The sequence below is a fragment of the Sardina pilchardus genome, chromosome 1, assembly GCF_963854185.1.
Source record: "Sardina pilchardus chromosome 1, fSarPil1.1, whole genome shotgun sequence".
NCBI classification, from domain to species: Eukaryota; Metazoa; Chordata; class Actinopteri; order Clupeiformes; family Clupeidae; genus Sardina; species Sardina pilchardus.
Genome location: NC_084994.1, coordinates 18,530,385 through 18,548,620, shown reverse-complemented (window position 1 = coordinate 18,548,620; position 18,236 = coordinate 18,530,385). Strand labels below are relative to the sequence as shown.

Here is an 18,236-nt window from a genome sequence, read left to right as displayed (position 1 = left end):
TCATATTGATAGATATTTGGATGTCATTAGGGCTGTTCGGTAGAAAACTAGATGTACCGCAAAGCGATACACAATATGACCGCCGCTCAGTCCTGCACATTCTCTCCGCAAATATCAATCACGCTTGTGTTTCCATCGCCTACTCCATCCCTACTGCAACTTTTATGTATGTAAATGAGTGTGTGCATGTGTGCGCTTGCTTTTGTGTATGAGTGCTTCTCTGTCTAGTGTGAGTGTGTGTCTGCTTGTGTGTGTGTTTAATGTGTCTCTGAGTATATGTTCACTGTGTTCTCTGCCGTCACTGTCACTCCAATATCAGATAACACACACACACACACACATGCGCACACAGACACAGACACAGACACAGACAGACACAGACACAGACACAGACACACAGACACACAGACACACAGACACACACACACACAGACACACACACAGACACACACACACACACACACACACAGAGAGAGAGAAAGAGAGAACACACACAGAATACACACAGATAACACAGACACAGAGAGAGAGAGAGAGAGAGAGAGAGAGAAAGAAAGAGAACACACACAGAACATGTGTAACAATCAGACTTATATATAAATATGACTATTACTTAAAATTGGGTATTTCTTTGATCTGGCTATACTGATATGTCCCGGTCAGAATAATAAGAGAAAGCAGGCAAGCAGAAAACGTCAGTCGAGTTTCAACATATATTTTGCACACACTCATTCAAACACTTTTCTACAGCTCATAGTCCAAAAAGTTCTTAATTTATCCTAATTCCATACACGAAACGTCACCTCGGATCAGCACACTCCCAGCGCGCACGCCTGTTCAGCCGGTAGGCCGAACATGCGCATCCGTGACGCAACTTTGGATGCTCCCAAACGAAAAAGGTAATCCACAAATCCCAGGTGATAGTAGATGAATCCAGACACCCGTCTTAATTATCCATCCGAAGAAATAGCAATCATGACCCACGACGAGTCTTTAGAAGGAAAAAGAAAAAGATGACTCCGGGTCACGAAAGAACTGCAGTCTCACCGGCGTAACGTAGACTAGCGACAGCAGTTGTTGTTCAGCTTCCAAATAGTCCTCGAGTCCGGTGAACGGTGGTATTTAGCTACTTCCACCACTAGCTTTCTGTGCACATACAGACGCGAAATCGTCAGGTCTCCAATGGTCTCCCTGTACGTGATAAGCGCCCCGTTTCTCCCTTGCTTCCGCGATTTTAAAGTCTTTCAAATTTGGCGCATCAGCTGATTAGTTTGCCCAGCTGATCAATTCCACCACACATAACATAACGAAAACGTGCATACACATAAATAAAATATACAATACAGGTAAACAGGGACATAAACAGGATGGAAACAAAAAAGATAGGAAATGCACTTAGGCTACCAGTATTTATTTTCACTGTATAACCGAACCTAGTGACTCCTATATGCTAAATTATGTGGCAGTGTCACACATGCACATACACACATATACACACATGCAAACACACAGATGGGCACACAGAAACGCACCCACACACACAGGCTATAGGACATCACACACATTCACTTCTCAGCTCCGGTGGTCTCACAAAATGTACTCAAAGATGTGTGTGTGCATGTGTGTGTGTGTGTGTGTGTGTGTGTGTGTGTGTGTGTGTGTGTGTGTGTGTGTGTGTGTGTGTGTGTGTGTAGGTGTGTGTGTGTGTGTGTAAGGGTGTATGTGTCCCGGGAATCGTTGACGAAAAATGACGGGAAAAAAGAATAAAAAAAAAAAAAAAAAAAAACTTTGACAACAACTATATGACCGCTTCGCTAGCTACGCTAGCGGCGGTCATAATTACCATCAACAGAGGAATTGCATCTTGTTTCACCGCAGTGCGTGTAAGACTCTAAGAGCTTTCAATGTAAAACAGCAGACAGTGAGGGGTTAATGCTGGTCTGTAAGAGGGAGAAGATGGCAGAGACAAATGACGAGTGTTTTCAGGCCAGGATGCATCTTAAGATACAGCCACAAACAAACAGGAAAAGAGCCACCCACGTTTGCAGCAGTACAAACACCAGCTAAACCAAGACGATTTGATGATCGCAAACTTCTACAATGAAGGAGATCTTCATTTTATCTCTCTGCCTCATCGCAGGTAAAATACACACTTGGGTGTCAGTTGGACGGTCATTATATACTTTCAGCGGTCATTATATAGATTTAACAGAGGTCTGCGAACGTTGGGAAGGCCCATTCATGTGAATGGAATTTTTCTGCAGCACTCTGAAGAGCCGTGTAATAAATATATATAATATACAGTATATTGTTCCCACAGATGTCACAAAGAATCCTGTCCAGAACATGCAGACAGCTGTGTTGGTGTTGATAGTAGCGCTGGTGGTGATAGCAGCGCTGGTGTTAGCAGTTGCCCTTTTCCTGTGCTACAAACACAGCTGGAGTGGGAAACAGGGTAGGTATAGTGAAATCCCTCCTACCACCTACACAGACATAGACACACACAGATACACACACACACACACACACACACACACACACACACGCACGCATGTGCACACACACACACACACACACACACACACACACACACACACACACTATAAAACACACTATAAAACAGTATCTTTTTGCTCTCCAGACAGATCAAACATAGTGATTTACCACAGAACAGAGGTGAGTAAATGTCATAATTATGAAAAGATGATATTTGATGTCTTGATGCATAGAGTGTTCATATGATCAATTATGTGATGAATGGACTGTGTTACAATGCATTACAGTAATTTAGATGTTAAACAAATGTTCAGGAAATTGTACCCTGTACATAAAGTATCTTATAATAGACTTAACATATCTTTTTTTTTTTAATTGTGCAATCACCTATACAGTGGCCAAAGTTGATGTCATATGATTTATTGGTCTTTTCTCTGTCTCTGTCAGAATCTGAGATGCTATTTATGAGGAGAATCTGACTTCAAGATGCAACTATACAGAGGTAGACAATGCAGGTGACCCTACCTACTACACTATCCAGTCACCCCCAAACATTCCTGATGATACAGGTCTCCATCTTCTCTCCAAGAAATCTCACACCGTCTATGCCAACGCTGAACTACCCACAATCCCTGACGATGTCCCCACATACTCAAATGTCCAGTCACCAATACACACTTCTGCTGACACACACTGTAGCACTGGTTCTGATGAAATCAATAGTACAGTCAGCACTGTCTATGCCACAGCACAATGTCCCATTAATCCCACTAGAATCCCCATACCACACACTGATCAGCCAGACCCCACAAACCCAGATAATGAAGAACCCAAATACACAAATGAGGACAGTTTGTGTAAGACCCCTCATTCACTTACACACACTTCTGATGACACTGACTATTCTATGGTCTGTAGTCCAACAAGTACTCAAATCAATACAGTGTATGCCAATGCAGAACAAATTACAAATTATCTTGGTCCAATGGGCGCTGAAAAAAAAGTACCCTCAATTCCAATTGATAGACTATTAACTGTTCAAGTGGAAACAGTCTAGCATGGAATCTCAGCTGTAATCCATCAGATACAGCACAGATATATACCCCAATTTTCAGGTACCTATAACTGGTAAACCATAAACCCTGACAATGAACACACCCATGCCCCTGAACCCACGGCCTTTGCTGATCACCCTAACATTTATCCTAGGATACATACTAGGTAAATAAAAGGTATTCATGTTCCTACAAACCCCAGTCCTGACCACATGGATCTAACATTCCAGGGTTCTTCAAACTGAATATCCCATGACCACAAACAGCTAAGGGCCCATGTATATCCCCTGAACAATACTGGACAATGTCCAGTGACCCTCACAATCCACTGATGACCCCACAACCAGAGCGATAGATAAAACAGAGTAGGAACACTCCCATAAGAGACTGTGGGCGAAAAAAATGGCAGCGCTTTCCCATGCCAGCTTAGGGTAATGAGAGATTTTGAAACTATTACAATAACAGCCAATGTCTTGGTCAGTTGTAAGGGAGTTAATGTCTAGAATCTAGAAATACATCCCACCCTCCTGCGATTCAGCCATTCAGTGCAGGTTTGTTGGAGCTTTTGATCGTATGGCGACGATATCAAAGAGTGTTGCAACTCTCTCTTTCTATGGCCCTGCCATAAGTATTGCTATATTCCATGAACCTGAATGTTGATCACACCTTACCAGCTCATGTGTGCTTTGGTCTATAGTCCAACAAGTACTCAAATAAATGCAATCAAATAATGTGCGCCAAAAAAGGATCTATAAAATTAATTGCACAATTAACTGTTCATCAACCCAGTAAACCCTGATAGTGAACACACACACACGCACACGCACACGCACACGCACACACACACACACTAATGTCCAGAGTCACACACATTCCAATGATGACTCCACGACAGTATACCCCAACTATTCCTAGTAATGTTCCAATAAACCTGAATGTTGACCACAAAGGCTTCACTCGTCAGGGCTCTGCAGTCTCCACTGATCAATAATGAACTGCCACAGCTTGTGTCCCAATGGTGTGCATTTGTGTTTTTATTGACGAATATAAACCACACGACAAGCCTCACGCTCAGCCAAGTATAATCCATATTCCATGTCTTTTATTAAAATGTTTTATTTACTTGTGTTTTTATCTGTAAGAGCTGTATAATAAGTGTTTTTATCACCCTCAGGAAAGTCAACAATTGGTTTAGTGTAATGTAATTTTCATTGATGATCTTATTGTTCTTCATCTTCGCTAACCTAGGCTTAGCATTGCCACTGTTTACTGCACTGGCACTGAATTGTTTATTGTTTTAGCCAACATTGTGTGAATGTATGTGCATTGCCTTTGCCAGCATTAACATTTCCATGAGAAATGAGTGAAATCTTTTTTCAATATGTCTCTAAGATTGACAATTGTCTCAAATAATGGAAATGTACACAGTGAAAGATAATAGAAAAGCCTAAAATGATCTTTATGTAAGACAGTATTTGCTAACCTTTTGTGTCTTGACTCTCTATTTGCCTGCCATGAATAAGCTACAGAATGAATTGTCTCATTATGTTGCATTTTATTTCATCAATCCATCTGTCTATCTAGAAATGTGTTTATCTATGAGTCTATTTGATGCCAATCAATGGAAAATGTCAAGCCAAGTTGAGTGAGAGAGGATCTAAGTCCACATTAATTCTCACTTGATATCACAGTATCACTTGAGTGATTTCTTACATTAATACATGTTTACAAAAGCCAGCAAATATCTTCTCTTGATTCGCTGAGGACAGTATACAAGAAAAAACTGCCCTTCTTACTCAGCCCTGGCTCTGTGAATTGGAAACAAAATGGCTGCAGTCCGTTCCCTAAAAAAATAACGAAACACTGTGTGGAACTTCTCAGGGAGCACAGTCGAGAGGTGTGGTAATCAGTTCAAATGGGAATGTCCTGAAATGGTGTCACTCATGGAATGTCTCTCTTCCAATCATGCATTGAGACATTATTCAGACAGACCTAGCTGTTGTAAAATCGTGACAATAAACCTCCAAGGCCAGTCAGAGCATGAGTGGTACATTTATTTATTTATTTGTTGCTGAATAGTACAATAAATAGTTAGCAGTAAGTTTGACAAATTGCAGTATGTCATTATGTCCACCAGAGGTCTCCCTTGTCAGTCAAGTTCTCTCCTTTCACCTTTTTGGTATGATGTCTTATAGTCATATTAGTGTGTGTGTGTGTGTGTGTGTGTGTGTGTGTGTGTGTGTGTGTGTGTGTGCATCTGACTGTTAGTGCTCAGAGTTCCTTGCTGTATGAACAAATTATACGTTACTTTACAGCATGCTATCTGTGGTCCTTCATTGAGTTCAGTTGACAAGTATATTCACAGTACTTCAATAAAGCAAGGTGTATTTCAGTTTTCTAACAAAATAATGTGTTGTTTGTGCTACCACTTGTGTGTATCCATGGGTGTTTGTGTGTATGAGTGCATTCATGCATGTGTGTTTGTGTGTGTGCATTTTGTCATTGCAATGTCACTTCCTACCTCCCTCCCTCCGTCTCACTCTGTGATGCGTAGCACTGGCATCGTACCGTCTCCAGGAAATGCTGTGGTTTTGTATTTGTGTTTTTTTGAAACGCCAGAAATGTTTCCTCTGTCAGTGTTTCACAGCGGGTTGATGTGTTGCTGGTAGGACTCGACAAACAGAACACGCTATATAATGTATGTCAGTGCATTGATGTGTTTCCCCCCACACCAGGTGTGTATGGAGGAGTTACACCGCACTCACGATAAAGACAAACAAAAACTGAAAATCTAAACGAAAACTGACCGCACACTTCAATCCTTTTGCAACGACCATAATACAATATGCTCAGATGATGATCATCTGACCGAAAAATAGGCTAATAAACAAATAAATGAACGACTTGCCTACGACTATTATGAACGACTAATTGACTACTGAAAATCATTAGTCATGAAAGCTCTTGTGTGTGTGTGCGCAGCAACTTTGTCACTTTGAGTATCTCACTGCAGGTTAACATGTTATATTTCCACTTCATCACTAAACCACAGCCTCACTCTGCACATCAGGAACTTTAGAGACCCCGGACAAGCTCTTTCACGATGTTGCAATGCAGACGCCTGTGTGTGAACACATGATGAATTCATCATGTGTTCATATTAGGTATTGATGAATACCGATTGAAAAAAGCTCATTACCAGTAAAGTTACTGTATGTTAAGTGAGCATGAGGAAATGAATATCAGTATGTGACATTATTTTGGGGTACACAAAAGTAAGCAAAGGTAATTTCATGAAAAGACTATGGTCACAAAAACGCAAAAAAATATTTTAACATCTATAGTCTCAAATACAGGATGGATATAATAAATGAATTGTCTCATTTCTCATTTGGTAATTGACAAAGAGAATGTTAAAAATGATGTGATCTCTATTACTGTATGTGAGGAAGATCATTGTTCAGTGAAGATCACAGGATCTGCTAACCTGATTGGCCTCTCACAGTACTGTAGCCTACTGCCCTCAGATCTTTGAGCTTGCTGTGCCAAGCAGCAGACAGTGAGGGGTTAAAGCAAAGATCCTTCATTACTGACAAGATAGAGAAACATAATGCATCTCTATGGAGGCAAAATTTGAACAGTTCCTGTCTGCTTAAAGAGGCGTGACGTAAAGATGTCATAGTGGGATATCGATCTCTGTCAGATTGGCAAGCAGTTCAGTTCGAATGTAACGGAGGTCTGCTTAAAGGGGGATTTAGCCCCCCTCCCCTTTGCGAAGACAGAACGTGGGAATGATCGAACGTTTGCGCCTCTCGCTCCGCTTTAACCCTCACTGGTTATAGGTACTGTAAGAAGGGGGATGACAGAGATGACTGAAGAGAGTATCTAGGACAGGATGCATCTTGAGGTAAAGCCAGAAGCTTACAGCAAGAGAACCACCCAATCAAACATCGCCAGCAGCACACACAATGAAGGAGATTGTCATTTTTTCTCTCTGCCTCATCACAGGTAAAATACATGAAAAGGTTATATTCAAATATTTTTTAAACTTTCAGAACACAATGCTGTGTTGGCCAATCACATGTGCATCTGTGCAAAAGCTGTATCAGTATATCCAGCTGTCTACATTCAAAGTTGTGTTGTGTTGATGCATTTTACTGTTTTAGTTCCAGGAAGTGCAAGAACTGAAATTCAACAACTGGAAAGTTTCATGACCGGTGGAATACTCATTTTCTGCAAATATGCTCATCAGTTTAAAGATAAGGAGAAGTACTTATGTAAGGGTGATAAATCAACCTGTCGTGGCAAGCGGATAACACACAACGACAACGACAGAGTCTTTCAGTATAAAAATATCAAAGAGGACTCCTTAACTGTTCTCATCACAAACCTCACCTCAAAGGATACTGGGAAGTACCATTGTGCAGTTGAAGATGGAGTCTTGCATACTTCATTCATTTTGAAGATAAGACAAGGTAAAATGTCTACGTTAATATCTAAGAGTGATAGCAGTTCTTGCTCAAAGGGTTCTCCCTTCATGATTAGCCTATTCACTGAATATGTCAAAGTTAAAGCTACAACAAGATATTAACACAATACTATAACACAGTTAAAAACATAGTAGCATTCTAAGGCAAGACAGGCTCTAACCAGTAGTCAATTTTGATATTGACAAGGGTGCACCGCAGTAGGCTAGCCTCAAATCAAGACTCAAGACTAGATATACTAACACATGTGCACCCCGTTTGCATACTTACTTTGATTTTGGTGATTTTCCAATAATCTTCTTTACACTACATTTAATCTTAATCATGTAAATTAATGACATATCTAGCTTCTGTTTGCAAAGTAAACATTCACCATAGCTAGAGATTGGCATGGTGCTTTTTCCAGTAGGCCTATTAGCCTGTTTGATGCTCATTGAGCTCAATGCAAATCAAACAGGCTAATAGGCCTACTGGAAAAAAGCACCATGCCAATCTCTAGCTATGGTGAAGGGTATGTGATGATGTGGGGCTATTTTAATTCCAACGGCCAAGGGAACTTTATCAGGATGCATAATATCCTGGATCCATGAAATAGCTGGCCTTTAAAAATAAAAACCTGCCTGCCCCTATGTTAACCCTATGTGTTAAATTCCCATAGGGTTATATAGGGGGTCAAATACTTCCTTCCCCCTAGCATTTAAGGAAAATGTTTATTTATTTACGATACATTCTTCAATCACAAAGACAATTGGTGCCCTTGGCGGTTTGATTTTTACTCATTTTTTTTTAATTAAGGCATTCAGATCAATTACATGTGCTCCCCACTGTATACTGTATGTATATCAGATCTGAGTACTTTGTAAATGTTTTGCAGGTGACTTCTGTGATTCACCTTTTACAACTATTGGACGTGAGGGCCGACATGTGAAGGTCCAGTGCAAGTACCTTGTGGAATCTAACGTAAACATCACATATTTCTGTAAACAACATGACAAGTTTATCGAGCTGAATCTGATCAACTCAGAGCATTTACAGAAGAATACAAAGTACTCTCTTACTAAAGACCAAAAAAGAAAAACCTTTACTGTGACTATCCATGACCTGGAGAAGGAGGATGCTGGGATCTACTGGTGTGGAGTTACAACTGGTGGAAACAATGTGGCTTTGACCGGACAGGTGAAACTACAGATCACAGGTGAGTCTCATGTAGACTTGTTTCCTGATAAGTCAATAAATACTGTATACAGCATGTTTCAAACAATATTGTCTCTTGATTGAGCTTGCCATTTTATGATAATTTTGCCATTGTAAATTGACTCAGATGAAATATACATTTTCAGTTGTATTATATGTCTGTCACACTCTTTGTGGTATTCCACAGAAAAGCAAATGATTCAAATGGAAGGATTTCCAGGAGGAGGCATTGTGATCCTTTGTCAATTTGATGACCAGAATCAACACAACAAGAGATACTTCTGCAAGGGAAACACTACTACCTGCATTCATAAACACCTCACACATGACTCTCACGACAGAATATTTAAGCAGCATGAAAATGTTTTCTTGAACTCGCTAACAGTTGTTATTACTAACCTCACCTCAGACGATGCTGGAACTTACCACTGTGTAGAAGATGGACAACTACACACTGTCGTGCATCTCACCATAAAAGAGGGTAATGACTTTATTTGTGCTCTGTGTGGTTGAAGAGCTTCACAATTCATGTATACGAGAGAGACAAACAGACAGACAGACAGACAGAGAGACACAGACAGACAGAGAGAGAAAGAGAGACAGAGACAGAGAGATGGGATTGCATATTATCTGCTGAAAGCTCACCGAGAACATAAGCTTGACACATGTTGTAATGTTTTACAGGTGACTGCTGTGACCCATCCACAAAAGCAACTGTTGAAAAGGGAGGACATGTCTCCATCCAGTGCAAATACTCTGTGAAATTTACAGACAACACCAAACATTTATGTAAAATAGGTGAAGGGTGTAAAAAGTTAGAACTACTTGATTCCAAACCAAAAGTAAATCAAAAGTATTCTCTGTCTGACAACAAAAATGAGAGTGTCTTTACTGTGACCATCTATGACCTGGAGGGTAAAGATTCGGGTGTCTACTGGTGTGGAGTTCAACCTGATGGAACATATACCATCTTGCTCAGAAACGTGGTGCTGCAAGTCTCAGGTAAGCAAGGCATTGCTCACACATCCTTTCTTGACCTTGATAAACTGTTCACACCATATCCATTATTGAATTCATGTGATGGAATATAAGCTGTCAGGTAGAATTCTAGTATATTACCTAATGGAAACTAACATGGCGTAGATCCAGTCAAAACTTATCATCTACTGTATACAGTACGTGAAAGCTATGGAAATGAAGACAAATCAGCCTTGTCCAATATTTGTTTGTATAAGTTAATACATGTGTTCAATATATCTGTATCATTAGATATCCTGTATGTATTAAAGAGCTTCTGATAGTGAGCATCTGCATAAGTAGTATTGTGTTCTTCTAACCCATGTGTGTGTGTTAGACATCCAACTCTTATAGGAACAAGAGCTTCTAAAATTATAATAGTGATGCAAACACCCATGCAAACATCTGTGGCTAGCTCAAACAAGTGTTGCATGCACCTTAACTCACCAAACCTGACTAAATCCGGGAAAATCATGATAGCCAGCAGATCTTGATAGCCACTATTTTACAGGTGATAGAATGTTGACAGTGTTTTACATATTTTGTGTCAGATTCATAACATTTTTGAGATCATCCTTTGATTTGTTTCATATTCACATGGCAATGTTTAGAGTGAAACAAAACATATAAATAAAACCACACATACAATGAGACAGCTCTTACATTGGACAGATAGTTGCTTACATTTTTAAAGACATTCAAAACATAACATACTGTACTGTTGGAACTGCTTCAATCCAAAACATATTGTGATGACTGCTTGGGATAATTGTCTGATGGCTGCTTTCACTATAATTGCTGTCACTGCAATCACACATCATGTTGAATCAGATATTTCTTTTGTTCCCACAGATGACACAAAGATTCCTTTTCCGACAGCTGTGTTGGTGTTGATAGTAGCGCTGGTGGTGATAGTAGCGCTGGTGTTAGCAGTTGCCCTTTTCCTGTGCTACAAACACAGCTGTAGTGGGAAACAGGGTAGGTATAGTGAAATCCCTCTACCACCGAGTCACAACACACACACACACACACACACACACACACACACACACACACACACACACACACACACACACACACACACACACACACACACACACACACACACATACACATACACACACACACACACACACACACACAGAGGCAGAATATCACATTTCATAATATGATGATGATCATATATGATGTTAACCGTATATACTGTATGTGTTTATCAGATATGTCAAACATAGTGATCTACTACAATGCAGAGGTAAGTAAATGTCATACTGTAATAACATAATGTATAGTGTGATATTATTCTACTGTTCGCCCATGTGTGTTTGCTTCTCCAGTGTGTTTCTCACTTGAGTAGGGTTCGGTTATGATATGTCATGAAAAATGATGTAAAGACATTAAAGGATATTAAAAAATGTTTCCCAATCACTTGTTTAGAAAATGACACCTTAACATACTGTATGAAAGTGAGACCAAAGTTTATTTGCTGAGATTCATTTGTCTTTTCTCCATCTGTCAGAATCCGTATCAAGATGGAATTTATGAGGAAATCGAGGACATTGGTCTCCAGCGTCATCCCCTGACTTCAAGATGCAACTATACCAAGGTAGACAATGCAGGTGACCCTACCTACTACACTATTCAGTCACCCTTAAACCTTCCTGATGATACAGGCTTGGATCTTCTCTCCAAGAAATCTCACACCAAGATCAACACCGTCTATGCCACCGCTGAACTACCCACAATCCCCGACGATGTTCCCACATACTCAAACATCCAGTCACCAATACACACCCCTGCTGACACACACCTTAGCACTGATGAAATTGATAACACAGTCAACACTGTCTATACTACAGCACAATGTCCCATTAATGCCAGTGACATCCCCACACCACACACTCTTCAGCCAGACCCCACAAACCCCCCGCTCAGCCCAATGTGATCCATAATCCATGTCTTCTATTTACACTGTTCACTACATTTTCGCTAACCTAGGCTTAGCATTGCCACTGTTTACTGCACTGGCACTGCATTGTTTATTGTTTTAGCCGACATGGTGTGAATAATGTGCTTTGCCTTTGCCAGCATCAACATTTCCATGAAAAAATAGTGAAATATGTTTTTTTCAATATGTCTCTAAAATTGACAATTGTCTCAAATTATGGAAATGTACACATGTGAAAGATAATAGAAAAGCCTAAAATGATCTTTATCTAAAACATTATTTGCAAACCTTTTGTGTCTTGACTCTCAGTATGTCTGCCATGAATAAACTACAGAATAAATTGTCATATTAGTATGGTGCATTTTATTTCATCTATCCATCATCTATCTAGAAATGTGTTCATCTATCTTTCTATCTGATGCCCCGTGCGTTTATTTAAGCAATATAGCACGAGTGGGAGTGGGTTGTTGCTGGATATTCCCACGGGTGTTGTTCGGTCGTAGCCACGAGGCCGGAGGCCTACGAGTGATATATTGCTTTTATACAACAATTCTACCACTTGTTTTTTTTTGCGTTCATTTCCCATTATAATGTAAACGTTTAAATCCCTGTCTTTTTTGTAGAACTACTTCTTTCCGCCACAAATTATTATTTGCAGGACAAACTGCCGTTACTAGTTCTAAATGGATGGTTGCTATGGCCAAAGGCCAGTTGTTAGTTCTAAAAGCATGGTTGCTAAAGGCAAAAGCCAGTCGTTAGTTCTATCTCTCCCGTTGTCCAGCAATGTAGCCTAATCAACGTTAGCTCGCATTGCGTCTGGTTAGGACATGCTTTTAGCTTTGAAACATCACTATTTTACTTAGCCTACATGCCATCCCACTAGCTAAAATCCACCTCCGTCATATACTATGTTCTGAGCGTCTGTATTTCACCTTTGCTGCAACGTGACAGTTCGTTTTACACTTCACAACTTCACATTGTATCGCGGAGTGATTTATTATTAGCTGTGAAAAGTCAGAGTTGATTATCGTGGGATATTTCAACTCATGGAACGTCTCTCGGCCAATCAGAAACAAATAAACAGCTCCATAGAACCCAATTGTTGTATAAAGGAAAATAATGCATATTCGAAGTGGTAAGGCCTTTACACTTCGACAAGTGAATTATTTTCCTATAAACGCAAGGCGCAGAGTTGATTATCCCGCTTATACCACTGCTACTATCATTTTCGTTTATATTGCCGCTGTTGTTTATAAAAGCCAGCAAATATCTTATCTCAATTTGCTAGCTCCCTTTTGCTGAGGACAGTATACAAGAAAAACTGGCCTTCTTACTCAGCCCTGGCTCTGTGAAATGGAAACGAAATGGCTGCAGTCCGTCTCCTAGAAAGTAACAAAATAATGTGTGGAACTTCTCAGGGAGCACAGACGAGAGGTGTGACAAAATATTACTAATGGAAATCAGTCCAAATGGGAATGTCCTAGAATTAGTGTCCCTCATGGAATGTCTCTCTTCCAAATATTGAGAAATGATTCTAACAAACCTAGCTGTTGTATAATTGTGACAATAAAACTCCAAGGCCATTCAGAGTATGAGTGGTATATTGTTTGCTGTGAAATAGTTACCAATAAATAGTTGGCAATAAGTTTGACAAATTGCTGTAAGTCATTATGTCCAGCAGAGGTCTCCCTTGTCAGTCAAGCTCTCTGCTTTTACCTTTTTGATATGATGTGATGTAATATAACAATATGAGTTCAGTTGACAAGTATATTCACAAAGCTTTAAACGTAAGTATTTACGTTTTTTTTAAAACAAAATAGTGTGTTGTTTGTGGTACCACTTGTGTGTATCCATGTTTTTTTTGTGTGTATGAGTGCATTCATGCATGTGTGTCTGTGTGACTGCATTTTGTCATTGCAAAATCACTTCCTATCTCCCTCCCTCCATCTTTCTCTGTGATGCGTAGCACTGGCATCATACCGTCTCCAGGAAATGCTGTGGTTTTCTGAAACTACAGAAACTTTCCCTCTGTCAGTGTTTCACATCAGGTTGATGTGTTGCTGGTAGGACTCGACTAACAGCCACTGTAACTTCTATATGAAGCACAATATATAGACATTTTTTTCCCCAGGAAGCCAATATGTTCAGTAATTAATTTTAGATACCAGGTGTTAGGAAGAGGTGGCCTGGCCACAAGCTCAAAGTCCAAAGCAATAATGTAGCGGTCAGTGTGTACGAGCTATTAGTGGATGAAATGCAAGAGGACACCATACCAGCTCACCACCAAGTCCTGGACCGGCCTGCACATTACCGACTACAGGCGACCAGCCCATGCGTAACTCCTACTTCCCAGAATGTTTATAGAAGAGTGGGGAAAACCCGAAAACAAAGACAAAACAACAAAAATAGTTTTCCTCATGTCCAACCAAATTCCCCCTGCTTCATGGCTTCAATAGACCTCTGAAGTTTGCCTACAAAAAAGCTACCATCTCAAGGAGATCTGGTATCTTGAGATGTTTTCTATGGGAAAGTAACATGAGGATTTTCAGTTATCGTGTTAAACCTTCGCCGGGATGATGACATTGGAAATAATTTAATTGCCAGTAATATTAGTCTTTAGTAACAAGTAGTCACTAACATATTCCTGTGCAATGTTTTATGTCTAGGCATGTGTGTATTTGTGTGTATGTATTAGGGGTGGTAAGATTCATATCGGTAAATCGGTATGAACACTTACGATGCAGTTGCATCGATGGCAAAAGTGTTTATCAGTTAAAAATCTGGATGAATTTGAAAAGTATTATTTGTAAAGTCTCCGCATCGATAAAAAAGCCGACTCATATCTATACTTCAACTCATTTAGAAATAGCATATGACCTAGTGTTGGTTTGATTTCTCATCAACAGGGCCGTCAGCCGTCAGGTGTTGAAGATAGTGGGAAGCATGGAGGATGAAGAAATAGGCTACACTCGCTGTTTTCTTTTAAAGGTTGGGTACGGAATTCGCAAAACGGCTGGCAGATTTTGAATACATACAACCTCAAGTCCCGCCCTCCATGCACCAACGAAAGTTATGCGCGAGAGCGAGCCAGGCTAAATGAAATGCCAGGGTCTACTGTACTGCACTATGAGCTCTAGTCTCCATACAATCGCCCACATCAACTTCCCCAATTACATTCTTTATTCACCTCCAAAGGGTTGTAGGTAATAGTTCCACAAATCAGACAAGGTAGATGATTTTATAGCCTACATTATGGTAAAAGCACCTTAGTCTACCAGCCCTTTCGTTCGGAAATTCTAAAACAACGATGCATTTTAATACACCAAAATAACATTTGATATAGGCTACCTTACATCTTTCAGTAGCCATAGGTGTGTATATTTGAACAGAATCTGGTTTGGTTCTTACCAGGGCGTTTATCTTCTGAAATATCCGAGTTTAGTGCTGGCCCGCTGGTTCGCCTATTCCACTGTAGCTCCAAGCGGTTAAGTTTCGATTTCATGTTTACAACACTCTTCGAGTCACGGTAAAATGTAATTTTTGCTACATAGCTTATTTATTGCGTGGGTGATTGAGTTTCCGTAGGTATCCGCTGCCTTAGTATGTATAGAAATGAAGTGACACATACAATTTGAGGGGAACATTATGGGACGTGTAGCTGGCCTAGTCAGTTTCGTTTCAGCACTGACTGGCGGTCAACAGCTTTCGTGCTATGTGCACGAACAGGTCGCGCGTGCGGGGGGGAGGAGGAAGAGGAAGACCGTTAGATTGACAAATGAGCTGTGAAATGATGGTATGGGGTTTAGAATTCTATTGGCTGGAGTTTTTCGAGCCCTGCCCGTTCCGCAGATGATTGACATGTTTAATTTCCATTTCAGTACTTCCAACTCAGTGGCTGTAAGTGGGTTAGGAATAAGATTTCAAGTGATTTTGCAAAAATGACCAAAAAAGCTAATTCCATACCCTACCTTTAAGCAGTGTCAACACTCCCACCACGTGCCTCACAGACTGAGCATAGGGCACCAAAGGACAGCACCCAAATTTAGGCAATAAATAGTTTCTTTACAGCAAGCTGCTTTTCACTTTTCCTCAACAACGTTTACAATGACGTACTGTACTAATACCTTGTTACGTTTATGTTTACTTCCATGGTCAAGGCAACCTAGAGGCCCAGAAACGCTCTTTCACCGATGTTGCAATGCAGAGGCCTGTGTGATGAATACCAACTGAAAAAAAAGATGTTACTTTACTTTGGTGTACACAAAAATAAGTGAAGGTGGTTTCATGTTGTTTTGTATTGCCAGTAAACACTCAGAGCACCTTACGTTTAGTGTGCCTGATTCACCTCTCATTTTTTGTAGAGGCACCATGAGCACCTCATATGTGACCCTGTAAAGCAAAACCGTCGTTTTGATAACATTTCCAAAATTAAGTTATTGTGCTCACGTGAACGGCCATAAACTAAGCTTTCCAACGATATGTATGTTGAGGGTATTACACAAACTATCGCTAAGATAACCGCATCCAAAGTTGACATGGTTCTCCTGTCATGATATGCCAGAAGAAGAGAAATCACCTTTTTAAGCAGCGTGGACAACGGGAATGACTGCAAATGTGTTGAATCTTCGCCGGGTTTAACAGTCAAGACGTATGTTTTTCCGTGAAATTGGTTCACGATTAGCCTAGAAATCTAGACGCGCCCTAGAGGCCAAAAATATTTTTGCCTAGCGGGATGGTCTAGGGTCGCACCGTTGAGGCCAAGCCTGCGCTAGGTTCGAGGCCAGCCTAGCCAAACAGTGCGCTCTATCTGTGTACAGAGTCCTTGAGTCCGCCTTAGCTTACCTTCGGCTTCCGATATTGACGCCAGGAGGCTGGACCATGCGTCCTCGTTCGACGATTTGGGTTTGAGACTGTATCGCACAACCATAGAGAAAAACAAAAGATGGATGAGGCTAACGAAGCGCGCTCGTTTGAATCGACTTTGGAAGAGTTAGACTTGGGCTTTTCTTTGAAGTTTGAGCAGGAAGAAGCACTTAAAGGGATATTCCGCCATTTTTGGAAATACGCTCATTTTCCACCTCCCCTCGAGCAAAACAATCGATATTTACCTTGTTCCCGTTCATCCAGCCATTCTGTGAGTCTGGCGATACAACTTTTAGCTTCAGCCTAGCATAGATCACTGAATCGGATTAGACCATTAGCTTCTCGCCTGCTAGCTTCATGTTTAAAAGTGACTAAGATTTCTGATAATTTTCCTATTTAAAACGCGTCTCCTCTCAAGTTAGAAAGTGCAATAAGACCAACTGAAAATGAAACCTGGCGTTTTTCTAGGCTGATTCGACATGGAACTACACTCTCATCTGGCGTAAGAATCAAGGCAACTTGCAAACGTACCATAGGCGCAGTGATATCGTACGCAGCATCTGAAAATAGTCCCCATAGACATCAAGCAGTAGTAGTGCCAGTAGCTGCAAGTTGCCTTGATTATTACGCCAGATGAGAATGTAGTTCCATGTCAAATCAGCCTAGAAAAACGGCAGGGTTCATTTTCAGTTGGTCTTATTGCACTTTCTAACTTGAGAGGACACACGTTTTAAATGGGAAAATTACCAGAAATATTAGTCACTTTTAAACATGAAGCTAGCAGGCGAGAAGCTAATGGTCTAATCCGATTCAATGATCTATGCTAGGCTGAAGCTAAAAGTTGTATCGCCAGACTCACAGAATGGCTGGATGAACGGGAACAAGGTAAATATCGATTGTTTTGCTCGAGGGAAGGTGGAAAATGAGCGTATTTCCAAAAATGGCGGAATATCCCTTTAAGTCATTCGATTTAAAGAAGGATGTATTTGCCGCTTTGCCGACCGGCTACGATTGGTCACAAATGCTGGCCTATTACGTGCAGAGGCAGTTTGAAAGACAACTGTTCATCCCACCCAAAGGCTTCAACTCTGTGAATGGTCCGACCCCAGACTATACATATCTGTGTAGTTTGGCTTGCAAGGCTAGTTCACGATATGAAATTGTAGACTGTATACA

General features: G+C 40.6%; 1 protein-coding gene across 1 annotated transcript; it reads left to right on the top strand.

Annotated features, from left to right (window-relative positions):
* Nucleotides 1–7,251: 7,251 nt before the first annotated feature.
* On the top strand, nucleotides 7,252–12,534 carry LOC134083336 (polymeric immunoglobulin receptor-like). Its single transcript, XM_062539638.1, has 8 exons — nucleotides 7,252–7,559; nucleotides 7,718–8,026; nucleotides 8,913–9,233; nucleotides 9,420–9,713; nucleotides 9,917–10,234; nucleotides 11,102–11,227; nucleotides 11,470–11,504; nucleotides 11,769–12,534. The coding sequence occupies exons 1-8, from the start codon at nucleotides 7,520–7,522 to the stop codon at nucleotides 12,192–12,194; spliced, it is 1,869 nt and encodes a 622-aa protein (XP_062395622.1). The 5' UTR covers nucleotides 7,252–7,519; the 3' UTR covers nucleotides 12,195–12,534.
* Nucleotides 12,535–18,236: the final 5,702 nt, after the last annotated feature.

Bases quoted from the DNA above. Each gene is read 5' to 3' on its own strand.
- LOC134083336 (XM_062539638.1), top strand. From the start codon at position 7,520: ATGAAGGAGATTGTCATTTTTTCTCTCTGCCTCATCACAG. The intron at 9,234-9,419 runs GTGAGTCTCATG...GGTATTCCACAG, and splicing joins GGTGAAACTACAGATCACAG to AAAAGCAAATGATTCAAATG. The intron at 11,505-11,768 runs GTAAGTAAATGT...TCCATCTGTCAG, and splicing joins TGATCTACTACAATGCAGAG to AATCCGTATCAAGATGGAAT.